Source organism: Pezoporus occidentalis, unplaced genomic scaffold (assembly GCF_034315485.1).
Source record: "Pezoporus occidentalis ecotype Australia unplaced genomic scaffold, CSIRO_AGI_Poc_V1 ctg435, whole genome shotgun sequence".
Taxonomy (NCBI): Eukaryota; Metazoa; Chordata; class Aves; order Psittaciformes; family Psittacidae; genus Pezoporus; species Pezoporus occidentalis.
Genome location: NW_026915764.1, coordinates 95629 through 108774, shown reverse-complemented (window position 1 = coordinate 108774; position 13146 = coordinate 95629). Strand labels below are relative to the sequence as shown.

Genomic DNA, 13146 nt, shown 5'->3' with positions numbered 1-13146 from the left:
CACTTAACGGGGGCTGTGGCAGCTCGTCCTCCCCCGGGCTGCACCCCCTATCCCCCCCCCCCAGGCCATCATAGGGGGCAGGAGGCGGCTGGGGCTCACCCTCTGTGGGGGACACTTGTGCCCCCAGCGAGCCGTGGGGCGAGGTGAGCAGCAAAGCCTGCGCCCCACACGTGTGGGGCAGGCGCTGTCCCCTCCGGGGCACGGGTAGCGCTGACAGCACCAGAGCCCTGAGCCCTCATGGGGGATGTCAGCAGCAGAAGAGCGCAGGAGCCTTGGAAGCTTCCCGCAGCAGCTCAAGGGGAAGAGGGTTTCTCGGCTCCCAGCATCGTTCCTGGCCCGATGGCAGCCGTGCTGGCTGCACCTGCCCTCTGCAGGCATCGCTCGGGCACAGGTGATGTGTTCCACGGGCAAAACACCTTCCCTTAACCCCATTTCTGCATTGGAAGCTTGTGCTGGGTTCCCCGAGCTGGGGCAGCCCTCCTGAGGCAGGTTTTCCATGAGAAAACAAGGATTTAGCCCTAAAACCACCCCGTGCTGCAGAGACGGGCGGTTTCCTCAGCAGCAGCAGCCCTGGCTCCCTGCCTGCTGCAGCACAGGGCTCCGGTTACCTGCAGGCACAGCGGCAGGAGCTGCACCAGCGCATCCGTGGGCCTGAGCGTTGGGTAACCGAGGGCTGTGTGTTCAGTGGGGGGTGCCCGCAGTGTCCCTGCTCATCTCTTCCCTCACGTCCCCTCTCAGTTCCTTCTCACTGTGGGGTTTAGCTGCCTGTCATCACCTGTGACCGTTTCTGTCACCTGCTGGTTTTGCTGCTGACCACAGACAGAGCCCTTCTCTAGTTCAGAACTTATTGATGCATCCAGTCCTAATCAGCCCTTAACCTTTATGTTAACTGAAATCCTTGCAGGACCAGTGACTGGAAATGAGGACAGACTCCCCTTCGCAGAGACTGAAAGGAGTGGGGCTGCTCTGTTCCCCCAGCTGACACGCAGGGAGGGAGATGACGGTAGGCAGAAAGTAACCCCTTTTTATGTTCATAGCATGAGCTTGGAGGGCTGAATGGTGACAGCATCAAAAGGCTGTATTTAAACCACTGTTTTTTTCCCGATTTATTGAGGTTTTGGGTTTGTTTGATAGAGAGATGCTTGGGTGGCGGGTACCTGGTGAGCTTAATGTCATTATAAGCAAGAGAGCTTAATGGAGCTTGTGTTGAAGCTCCCTGGGAGCACAGTCACTGTATTTCTCTCTGTGAACACATGCAGCAGATGTGAGTGTTCTCATAACCAAGCTTCTCCATGATCAATTGGGTAATGAGGGGCTCAGCAGTGGGGTTGGGAGGGGAAACAGCGCCTGGGTACCTCTGACAAGGTGAAATTGGGGGTGTTTGGGTGGGTCGGTGACATCGGACCACGGCGCATTGAACACGTGAGTTTGGGGTTTAAAACAGAGCTTTTCATCCTGTTTCTCCCAGGATGGCTGCATAGAGACTGACCTGAGCACTGGGGAAGGGGATTACTCTGAAGGAGAGCCACAGCCATCTCGCCCACAGCCTGGGTCCTCTGGATATCTCCACTCCTTGCAGCGCAGGGGTGAGTTGAGGCACCAGTGCTGGCTTATTGGGGTTCTGTGACGTGTGTCCTAGGACAGTGCCACTGCCTTAAATAGCCAATAATGTGGCGGACCAGCAAGGCCTGGTTTGGGAATTGCCCTCCCTGGATCCATTCCTGTTTTGGCACATCCTGTTTGGCTGGGGAAGGAGATGGATCTCAACACTGGAAATGGGAACTGACCTTGCCTGAGTAGTGACAGGGAACCAGGGTGGTGTTTTGGGTGTGCTTTAGGGGTTTTGATCCGGATATTTGGGATTTCTAAGGCTTGGACTCAGTGTACAAAGGTGATCTCAGCTGCTGGGGGCCGTGGGGCGCTGCGCTTGTGTTCTTGTGCTCCAAGGAAGCCCTAACGTGGTGTTTACAGAGGGAAGCACAGAAAAGATGGAGTTTTTCCAGAGGCATTGATGTTCTTGGGATTTTGCTTCCTTTGCAAAGGTCGGGTGTGGGGCTGAGGCGAGTCCAAGCAGGGGGCAATCCAGATCATCATTCACGTGGAGAGTGCCTCCTACAAATTACCAGAAATAACCTTTCAGGGCATTGAACCATCCTGGTTTCTCAGGTCCCATTGCACAGAGCTTTCCCAGCACAGAGTGCAGCATTGTTTATCCTGCTGGGAAAATCCCCCCCTGTTTCCCCCAGCTTCCTTTGCAAACCTGACAGGGTTGTACCTGTGTGGGGGTTTAGAGAGATTTTGATCCAAAGGCTGATTTTTCTGGCTCTCAAGGGATGTATTTTGGGACAGGCTGTGGGTGTTTGCTTAAAAAGTACAGCCGTGTTTTGGAGGGCTGGGGGAGAGTAGCAGTGGTGAGTCAGCGAGTGGTATTCCTCATGGATCAGAGTTGGAACCAGCACTGTTGAATGTCTTTGCTGATGACATGGACAGTGGGATCAAAGGGACCCTCAGGTGCTGATGACACTGAGCTGGGTGGTGCAGTCGACACGCTGGAGGGAAGGGATGGGATCCAGAGTGACCTGGGCAGGCTGTGGAGGTGGGACCATGTCAGCCTCCTGAGGTTCAACAAGGCCAAGTGCAAGGTCCTGCACATGGGTCAGGGCAATCCCAGGCACAGCTGCAGGTTTGGGGAGATTGGATGGAGCAACCCTGAGGGACCTGGGGGTGTTGGTCAGTGAGAAGCTCCCCATGACCTGGCTTCAGTGAGTGCTTGAGCCCAGAACCCCCCCCCTGTGCTGGGCTGCACCCCCAGAGCGTGAGCAGCAGCTCAGGGAGGGGATCCTGCCCCTCTGCTGTGCTCTGGGGAGACCCCCCCTGCAGCTCTGATCCAGCTCTGGGGCAGCAGCACAAGAGGGACGTGGAGCTGCTGGAGCGAGGCCAGAGGAGGCCATGGAGATGCTGCGAGGGCTGGAGCAGCTCTGCTCTGGAGCCAGGCTGAGAGAGCTGGGCTGGGGCAGCCTGGAGAAGAGAAGGCTCCTGAAGGGGAGACCTGAGAGCAGCTCCAGTGCCTAAAGGGGCTGCAGGAAAGCTGGAGAGGGGCTTGGGACAAGGGATGTAGGGACAGGCCAAGGGGAATGGCTTTAACCTGCCAGAGGGGAGACTGAGATGAGCTCTTAGGCGCAAGCTCTTCCCTGTGAGGGTGCTGAGGCGCTGGCACAGGGTGCCCAGAGAAGCTGTGGCTGCCCCATCCCTGGCAGTGTTCAAGGCCAGGTTGGACACGGGGCTTGGAGCAAGCTGCTCTGGTGGAAGGGGTCCCTGCCTGTGGCAGGGGTTGGAGCTAGGGGAGCTTTAAGGTCCCTTCAACCCAAACCAGTCTGGGATTCTGTGATGAATTACAAAGACAACCAGCACCTTTAGGGAGTGAATCTCTCTGCGTGATCTGATGACATTGGAGGTGTCTGGGCTCCTCACTCCTGCTGGGAATGATGTTGGAAGCTGACTGATCCTTGGCCAGAAGTTCTTTCACCAAGTGTGTTGCTAACACTCCCAGCAGACAGGAGGAGGCTCCCTCTGCCCGCGGTGCTCGCCCGCTGTGCACTTGTGCGCACTCACATGGATCCAGAAGGGCCGTGCTCGCTGCTGCTGGGAATTAACCTGGTTTTATGGATCCAAACCTGTTGCCTTTCCCTGACCCGAGACTCCCTGAGCTGCTTTAAGGAGCTGGTAAAGTGGAACAGCAACTGCTGTGTGCTGGAAACCTTCTGAGAGACACCGAGCATGGACTTAGCATCGAATCCAGGCACGTTTCTCTGACCACAGCCTTGTTTCTTCCAGCATCCAGAGCTCTGGCGACTTCCTGCCCTGGCAAGTTGAGCAGTAACAAGTCCCCATTTGCTTTCTCCTCCCTCCTTGCTCATTGCTTGCTCAGCAAGTGATGAAATGATCCCTTCAGCCCGCGCATGAACCAGTTCTGGGGAAACAAAGCCAGGCGAAAGCTCTTCATTCTCTGCCCTCAGGAGAAAACCCAACACGTGGCAGTGCATCAAGCTCATGGTGCCCCTCAAGCTTTGCCAACAAGGACCTGCTTGAAAAATGGCCTTTTGTGGTTTTCCTGGGAGTTTGCAGCATTGCTGAGGCAAAGCCGTGCTTCAAGCAGGGAGAGCTCCCTTTAAACACGCAGTGCAAGGTGAAAATCCCTCAGTATCACGACAGAAGCACCTAAAATGAGCCGGAACTTAAAGCTTTGGATAACTCTTTCCATGCTGTGCCCTCGGAGGGAGCAGTGGCACCCTCTGCTCACCAAAGGGATGATAGCAACAGGGAGGCAACAGGGTTCCTGCTCATAGCATGGACCTCTTGAGGTGTAATCAATGTGGTTTAAATGCTGTTTGAAGGCAAAAAATGCATTGACTGTTGAATGGCGTCTCTCTCCAGCCAGGGTGTTGTGCTGGTGTTGTGGCTGTTCCAGGAGAGGTTTTGGGTTGTGTTTGGTGCTGGAAGCAGGTGGCTGTAGCAAGAAGCTCTGTTTTTCAGCTAGCAGTGAGGTCAGGTTGTGGTTGATCTGTGGCTTTGAGATCTGGTCCTTCACCGACCTTCAGGCTCCTTTTGCTTCATGGCCCTTTCTGATGTGGTATCAGCGTTTCAGAACCCGCCTTCACCCCCTTTTCCTGGCACTTACGGGTTCTTTTTCCTCCCCACAGCCATGGATTTCCCCCAGCACAGCAGCCAAGTCCTGGAGCAGCTGAACCAGCAGCGGCAGCTGGGCTTGCTCTGCGACTGCACCTTCGTGGTGGACGGCATCAACTTCAAGGCCCACAAAGCCGTGCTGGCGGCCTGCAGTGAGTACTTCAGGATGCTCTTCGTCGACCAGAAGGACGTGGTGCACCTGGACATCAGCAACGCAGCAGGTAGGGGGGGGGTTATCCCACATCCCTCCGAGCTGCTGGAGCACAGTGGTTTGGTGCCCAGGGCCTGCTGCTTCACACGCTTTGGGCTTTTCAGCCCTGCGGGGCTGCGTGCTCAGAGGGTGTTTTCTGGTTGCGTCGCCTCCCTTGCAGGCCTGGGCCAGGTTTTGGAGTTCATGTACACAGCTAAGCTGAGCCTGAGCCCTGACAACGTGGAAGATGTGTTGGCTGTGGCGGGTTTCCTCCAGATGCAGGAGATTGTCAGCGCGTGCAATGCTCTCAAGTCCCTTGCTGTGCCAGCAGAGAGCCCACAGCCCCCTGCCGAGCTCAGTACGTACCCTCCTGCTTCCCAAGAGTCTGAACCATAGAAAGGTTTGGCGTTGGAAGGGACCTTAAAGCTCACCCAGCTCCAACCCCTGCCACGGGCAGGGACCCCTTCCACTAGAGCAGCTTGCTCCAAGCCCCTGCGTCCAACCTGGCCTTGAACACTGCCAGGGATGGGGCAGCCACAGCTTCGCTGTGCACCCTGTGCCAGCGCCTCAGCACCTCACAGGAAAGAAGAGCTTCTGCCTTATCTCCAACCTGAACCTCCCCTGTTCCAGTTTGAACCCATCACCCCTTGTCCTGTCACTACAGTCCCTGATGAAGAGTCCCTCTCCAGCATCCTTGCAGCCCCCTTCAGACATGGAAGCTGCTCTGAGGTCTCCACGCAGCTTCTCTTCTCCAGGCTCAACAGCCCCAGTGTTCTCAGCTTGTCTCCATACAGGAGGTGCTCCAGCCCCTGAGCATCCTCGTGGCCTCCTCAGGACTTGCTCCATCAGCTCTGTGTCCTTATGCTGAGGACACCAGCACTGCACACAGTGCTGCAAGTGGGGTCTTATGTGGTCAGAGTCAAGGGGCAGGTTCCCCTCTCTGAGCTGCTGCTCATGCTCTGGGGGTGCAGCCCAGCACACGGTGGGCGGGGGGGTTCTGGGCTGTGAGCACAGCCCAGGAATGGTCCCAGAACACAGCCACACTCTCTGGCCACCTTCCAAACCCACATCCTGGGTCCATCTGGTGCACAGGGACATCCAGGTCTCCTCGTGCAGCACCAGCAGTTGAAACAATTCCTTCAATCCTCATGGGATCCTCAATCCTTCTAGCCGGTGGGGTGTCCCTGCTTGGGCAGCAGACGCTGGATCTCTTTGCCTCTTCCCTCACAGCAGCTGACAAAGTGACCATCGAGGACAAGCCACCAGCAGCAGAAGCAGGGGGTGACCCTGACAAACCCAAGCTGGCTCCTCCTGACCTGGAGGGGAAGGAAGAGACTCCCAAGGCACAGGCGGAGCAGCTTGGTGCCCAGGAAGGTGAGCACCAAGGGCTGGCACCCCAAATCCTGCATCACCCCCCCAGCACACCCTGTCCTGCTGCCAGGCTCCGCTGCATGGAGCCAGCGTGCTCCTGGTGGTGCCTGAGGGGCTCTCTTGCTTACAGGGGCAGATGCTGCCGCACCAGAGGGTCCCAGTACTGCAGGTCCTGGCTGCCCGCAGAGCGGGGTCAGCAGCAGCAGCAGCAGCAGCCCCGCAGCGCAGGGCAGCATCTCTCAGGGCACTGGAGCAGGAGGTGTGTTGAGGAGCGAGGGGGTAGTGGGGACTTTGCTGCAGAGCTGCAACGAGCCTGGGCAGGGCTTGGACCCTGTTTGCTGTGCAGTGATGCTGTTGGGTGAGGTGTGCTGGGCCAGCGCTGCCTCCTGGGTGTCACAGGAGCCTCTGGGAGCAGTTTTTGTGGGGCAGGGCTGGGAAGGGTTGGGGAATGCTCCTGTGCCTGTGCAGGGCTGATAACCTGCAAACCCAAACTGGCTCCAGGCAGGGCTCTCAGCACCAGGCCCTTGGGTTCTGCTGCTCTCAGTCTTTACCATCCCCATCTTCTAACTCTTCATAGAGGTGGAGGTGGAAGGGAAGGAGGAAGAGGGGGAAACGACAGCAGAGGAGGAAGAGGAGGCCAAAATTCCTGAGGAAGAGCAGCCCCGGTTGGAAAACGGGGACAACGCTGAGGATAATGAATCTGGGAGCACTGATTCCGGGCAGGAAAACTCGGGAGAATCCCGACTGCTGCGTTCAGGCACTTACAGCGACAGGACCGAGTCCAAAGCCTACGGCTCGGTGACGCACAAGTGTGAGGTGAGGCTGGTCCCAGCGCCGACGGCGGCTCTGGTCCCTCGGGAACACCGGGTGCCACTGTCCCTGTGTGTCCCCAGGACTGCGGGAAGGAGTTCACCCACACTGGGAATTTCAAGCGGCACATCCGCATCCACACGGGCGAGAAGCCCTTCTCCTGCAGGGAGTGTAACAAAGCCTTCTCCGACCCAGCTGCGTGCAAAGCCCACGAGAAGACTCACAGGTACCAGCGCTACCACCGGGATGGGAAGAGCTTGGAGAGGCTGTGGTGGTTGGGTGAGGGCGGGAGGAAGAGGTTGGTGTTGGTCCAGCCGCCACCGAGGGCTCAGCGCTGCAGGGATGGAGGCTCTGAGTTGCTCATTGGGATGGGACCGGCCATGGGAAGGGCTGGAAAGTGGGGGTTTGCCCCAGAAGGTCAAATCCCAATGAAATCTATTGGGGTGGCCAGGAGGAAATATCTGTCTGTGCTGCCCTCCCTTGGTGGGTTGCTTTGGGACATGCTGTGGGGTCTGGAGGGGTCTGGCTCAGGGTGAGGGAGCTCAGATGGAGAGGGGTGGAACTTGGTTGAGGGATGCTGGAGCTCAGATGGGGAGAGCCATGGAACTTGGATGGGGGAGCACTGGAGCGCAGATCAGGGTGATGGAGCTTTGATGGGGGTGATGGAGCTTGGAGTAGTGAGCTCAGGTTGGAGGTGGTGGAGCTGAGATTGGAGGTGGTGGAGCTCAGGTTGGAGGCGGTGGAGCTCAGGTTGGAGGTGGTGGAGCTGAGATTGGAGGTGGTGGAGCTGAGATTGGAGGTGGTGGAGCTCAGGTTGGAGGTGGTGGAGCTCAGGTTGGAGGCGGTGGAGCTGAGATTGGAGGTGGTGGAGCTGAGATTGGAGGTGGTGGAGCTCAGGTTGGAGGCGGTGGAGCTCAGGTTGGAGGCGGTGGAGCTCAGGTTGGAGGTGGTGGAGCTGAGATTGGAGGTGGTGGAGCTCAGGTTGGAGGCGGTGGAGCTCAGGTTGGAGGCGGTGGAGCTCAGGTTGGAGGCGGTGGAGCTCAGGTTGGAGGCGGTGGAGCTGAGATTGGAGGCGGTGGAGCTCAGGTTGGAGGCGGTGGAGCTCAGGTTGGAGGCGGTGGAGCTCAGGTTGGAGGCGGTGGAGCTCAGGTTGGAGGCGGTGGAGCTGAGATTGGAGGCGGTGGAGCTCAGGTTGGAGGTGGTGGAGCTCAGGTTGGAGGCGGTGGAGCTCAGGTTGGAGGCGGTGGAGCTGAGGTTGGAGGCGGTGGAGCTCAGGTTGGAGGCGGTGGAGCTCAGGTTGGAGGCGGTGGAGCTCAGGTTGGAGGCGGTGGAGCTCAGGTTGGAGGCGGTGGAGCTCAGGTTGGAGGCGGTGGAGCTCAGGTTGGAGGTGGTGGAGCTGAGGTTGGAGGCGGTGGAGCTCAGGTTGGGGATGCTGGGACTCGCCTGGGGAGCACTGGAGCTCCGGTTGGAGTGGGTGAGCTCGGACTGGGGGCTCTGGAGCTCCGCACCCCAGTTCTTCCCCCTCGCCGTGCCCCCCCCAGCCCGCTGAAGCCGTACGGCTGCGAGGAGTGCGGGAAGAGCTACCGGCTCATCAGCCTCCTCAACCTGCACAAGAAGCGGCACACGGGGGAGGCCAAGTACCGCTGCGACGACTGCGGCAAGCTCTTCACCACCTCGGGCAACCTGAAGCGGCACCAGCTGGTGCACAGCGGGGAGAAGCCCTACCAGTGCGACTACTGCGGGCGCTCCTTCTCCGACCCCACCTCCAAGATGCGGCACCTCGAGACCCACGACACCAACAAGGAGCACAAGTGTCCCCACTGCGACAAGAAGTTCAACCAGGTGAGCTGGGCTCCCGTCTGGATCCCTCTGGAAGAGGATGGGATGATGTTTGGGGGGGGGGGGGGTGTCCCTGCATCGCTCTGTGTTGTCCCCAGGTAGGGAATTTGAAGGCTCACTTGAAGATTCACATTGCGGATGGGCCCCTCAAGTGCCGGGAGTGCGGCAAGCAGTTCACCACGTCAGGTAGCGTGGGGCTGAGTGACGGAGGTTGGGTTGGGTTGGGTCCGGAGGGAGGATTTCAGCCTGAGTTTAAGCCTCTTACTGTAGTGCATTCATATTTCTCCCTCTACCGGGCATCTCCCGTGGGATTGCACCCCAGGAATGCTCCTAGAAGGAGCCTTTGATCCAGCTTTTGGGGATGGGGAAGTCTCCTCCCATCTTCCCAAACCACTGCGGAGCTGGAGGGGTCTGAATGAGCCCAACAGCATCTCTCTGTCCCCTCCAAACCCAACCCTTGTTCTGCCTATCCCCACCACCACGTTACCCCCACCCTTGGCTGTGTGCGAGGTGCCCCTCGATCCCTCTGTAAACAGCCACAGGCATTCCCAAGGGAGCTTCCAGCGTGCTGGGAAGGAGGGATTGGGGGGTGCTGGTGTCCCCGTGCCCCACAGCTGAGCCGTGTCTGCTCCCACAGGGAACCTCAAGCGGCACCTGCGGATCCACAGCGGGGAGAAGCCCTATGTCTGCGTCCATTGCCAGCGCCAGTTCGCCGACCCCGGGGCGCTGCAGCGGCACGTCCGCATCCACACGGGTAAGGGAGCCAGCTCTGTGCTTCCCCACTGGATCTGGGGAGGGTGAATCTCGGAGTCGTTGACCCCCCCCCTCGCACCTTTCCTATGGTATTCCACAGGGGAGAAGCCGTGCCAGTGCTTGATCTGCGGGAAAGCCTTCACCCAGGCCAGCTCCCTCATCGCCCACGTGCGGCAGCACACGGGGGAGAAGCCCTACGTGTGCGAGCGCTGCGGGAAGAGGTGAGGCTCCACGATGGGAATACGGGGTGGAGGTGCCAGTGTGGCACCCCTGGGGACAGGGACTGTGGTGACAGCAGTGTTCCCCCCCCCCCAGGTTCGTGCAGTCCAGCCAACTGGCCAACCACATCCGCCACCATGACAACATCCGGCCCCACAAGTGCACTGTCTGCAACAAAGCCTTTGTCAACGTGGGCGACCTCTCCAAGCACATCATTATCCACACTGGTGCGTGCACGAGGCTCCAACCTCTCTGTCCTTAACCCCCACCCCCCCCCCATCTTTAACTGAACACAGCCTGGCTTCATTGTGTGCTTGAGCCCAGAGCCCCCCCTGTGCTGGGCTGCACCCCCAGAGCGTGAGCAGCCGCTCAGGGAGGGGATCCTGCCCCTCTGCTCTGCTCTGGGGAGACCCCCCCTGCAGCCCTGATCCAGCTCTGGGGCAGCAGCACAAGAGGGACGTGGAGCTGCTGGAGCGAGGCCAGAGGAGGCCATGGAGATGCTGCGAGGGCTGGAGCAGCTCTGCTCTGGAGCCAGGCTGAGAGAGCTGGGCTGGGGCAGCCTGGAGAAGAGAAGGCTCCTGAAGGGGAGACCTGAGAGCAGCTCCAGTGCCTGAAGGGGCTGCAGGAAAGCTGGAGAGGGGCTTGGGACAAGGGCCTGTAGGGACAGGCCAAGGGGAATGGCTTTAACCTGCCAGAGGGGAGACTGAGATGAGCTCTTAGGCAGAAGCTCTTCCCTGTGAGGGTGCTGAGGCGCTGGCACAGGGTGCCCAGAGAAGCTGTGGCTGCCCCATCCCTGGCAGTGTTCAAGGCCAGGTTGGACACAGGGGCTTGGAGCAAGCTGCTCTAGTGGAAGGGGTCCCTGCCCGTGGCAGGGGTTGGAGCTGGAGGAGCTCTGAGGTCCCTTCAGCCCAAACCATTCCATGGTTCTATGATTGTAACCACCCCCCTGAACCCCTCCTCTTCCCCCCTCCCAGGGGAGAAGCCGTTCCTGTGTGATAAATGTGGTCGGGGTTTCAACCGTGTGGACAACCTGCGCTCCCATGTGAAGACCGTGCACCAGGGCAAGGCTGGGATCAAAATCCTGGAGCCGGAGGAAGGCGACGAGGTCAACATCGTCACGGTGGCCTCCGATGACATGGTGACATTGGCCACTGAGGCACTGGCTGCCACCGCCGTCACCCAGCTCACGGGTGAGCCTGGGGCCTTCCTGGAAGGGAAACTTCCATAGGGTGCAGCTTGGGGGTCCTGGAGCCATCCCAGAAGTGAGGTTTATCCATAGGGTGCAGCTCAGTGGTCCCAGGAGCCATTCTGAAAGGGAAACATCCATAGGGTGCAGTCTGTGGACGTAGGAGCTGTCCCAGAAGCAAGGTTTATCCACGGCAAGAGCCATTCTGGAAGGGAAGCTTATTCATAGGGTGCAGTTTGGGGGTCTTGGACCCATTCCAGAAGGGGAATGTATCCGTAGAGTACAGCTTGGGGGTCCTGGAGCCATCCCAAGAGCAAGATTTATCCATAGGGTGTAGTTTGGGCATCCCAAGAGCCATTCTGGAAAGGAAACTTATCCATAGGGTGCAGTCTGGGGATCCAGGAGCCATTCCAAAAGTTAGGTTTATCCACAGGGTCCAGTGTGGGGGTTCCAGAAGGGAAAATTAGCTACAGGGTGCAGTCTGAGAGTCTTGGAACCATCTGGAAGGGAAACTTATCCATAGGCTGCAGCCTGGGGCTTTTCCATTCCAAAAGCGAGGTGTATCCATGATGTGCAGCCTGAGGGTCCTGGAGCCATCCTAAAGGATATTGGAGGCTCATCCATGGGGTGCAGCACCCATTGCTGTGCCCTTGAGGCTGGACCCCCCTGAACCCCTCAATGGGCACATCCTGCACCCCGCTCCGGCCAGGATCCCCCTGATCCCTTTTCCCCCTGTCCCGCAGTGGTGCCGGTGGCGGCCGCCGTGACCGCGGATGAGACCGAAGCACTTAAAGCCGAGATCACCAAAGCAGTGAAGCAAGTGCAGGAGGCGGGTGAGCAGCAATGGGGACATGGGGACATGGGGGGGGCTCATCCCATCCCATCCATCCCAACCCCTTTTCCCTTGCAGATCCCAACACCCAGATCCTTTACGCCTGCGATTCCTGCGGGGAGAAGTTCCTGGACGCCAGCAGCCTGGCGCAGCACGTCCGCATCCACACGGCCCAGGCGCTCGTCATGTTCCAGGCGGACACGGACTTTTACCAGCAGTACGGCCCCGCCGGCGCCTGGCACACGGAGCAGGTCATTCCCGCCGGAGAGCTGCTCTTCCGCACCCGGGATGCTGCCTCCGACCCCCCCCCGGCCCCACAACCGGCGGCTGGAGAGGGGCAGCCCCCCCCTAACGAGTGACCCCTCACCACCCCCCCCCTTGGCCTTTATTTAAGAGACAGTGCTGGGAATGGGTGTAAAAAGTGGATTTGGGGAAGGAGATGGAATAAATGGCAATATTTTCTAAGGGGTGGTGCTTGGAGCAGGGGATGGTGCTGGAAAGTTGCCCCCCCCCCCCCCCCCGGGTGATGCTTGGGGGGGGGGGGGGGGGAAGAGGTGGGGGCACGGAGCTGGAGCCTAATGGGGGCTCCTCAAATCCTCATTGAATCATTGCCAGGGGTGGGATCTGTTGAAATGGGGACAATGAAGGTGGAAAAGGGTCATTCAGGGTTTGCATCAGGATGGGGGGGGGAGGTTGAGGGGTGGCCCCATATCCAGGGGCACAGACCGCATGCCAGGGGTCCTGGGGACCCTGGAGTCAGGATCAGGCCCAAGTTCCCCCCCCAGGATGCAGGATGGACACACAGACACCCATATGGCTGCTGTGGGCACTGTCAGACCCTCCACATTCCCTGTGTCCATGTCTGTGTCTGGAGCTGGGATCAGGCCTGAGTCCCCCTCAACCACCTTCAAGGCCTCCAGGGGTGGAGATGGAGACTGGGCTGGACACACGGACAACTGGAAACAGGGATGGCTGCAGAGCCTGATGGACACACAGACAGGGCATGGACAGATGGACACAGGGGTATGGAAACTGCTGGGGTTCGAGTGGGGCCTTTGGGGCAGGACCTGGTGTCTGGGGGGCTTATGCTGGGAGGAAGGAGGTGTCCGTGTGTCTGTCTGTGCCCTGTCCTTGTGTCCCTCTGCACCTCCAACCATCCCTGCATCCACCCACACCAGTGTCCCTGTGTCCATCCGTCCATGTGGCCGCAGCACAGCCCATCCCCTGCTCCCCCCCCATGGCAATAGGGCCACATGGACA

At 59.2% G+C, this 13146-nt stretch overlaps 1 protein-coding gene and 1 long non-coding RNA gene across 7 annotated transcripts; both read left to right on the top strand.

Moving 5' to 3' along the window:
- The first annotated feature begins 867 nt into the window (after positions 1–867).
- On the top strand, positions 868–12351 carry ZBTB17 (zinc finger and BTB domain containing 17). 6 transcript variants are annotated; one of them, XM_062634673.1, is made up of 16 exons: positions 892–1003; positions 1469–1586; positions 4701–4907; positions 5058–5234; positions 6110–6250; positions 6378–6506; positions 6825–7063; positions 7141–7283; positions 8599–8899; positions 8995–9082; positions 9534–9650; positions 9750–9870; positions 9965–10095; positions 10843–11058; positions 11798–11887; positions 11965–12351. In XM_062634673.1, the coding sequence occupies exons 1-16, from the start codon at positions 998–1000 to the stop codon at positions 12243–12245; spliced, it is 2505 nt and encodes an 834-aa protein (XP_062490657.1). In that variant the 5' UTR covers positions 892–997; the 3' UTR covers positions 12246–12351. The 6 variants fall into 6 exon arrangements, with proteins under 6 accessions (XP_062490660.1, XP_062490657.1, XP_062490656.1 ...); XM_062634672.1 differs by having other exon boundaries at positions 6107–6250; XM_062634677.1 differs by having other exon boundaries at positions 6107–6250; positions 6378–6508; positions 6833–7063.
- LOC134171995 (uncharacterized) lies at positions 7704–8604 on the top strand. The gene is made up of 3 exons (XR_009967800.1): positions 7704–7731; positions 8004–8038; positions 8480–8604. It is a non-coding gene; the product is annotated as an uncharacterized LOC134171995 (long non-coding RNA).
- Positions 12352–13146: the final 795 nt, after the last annotated feature.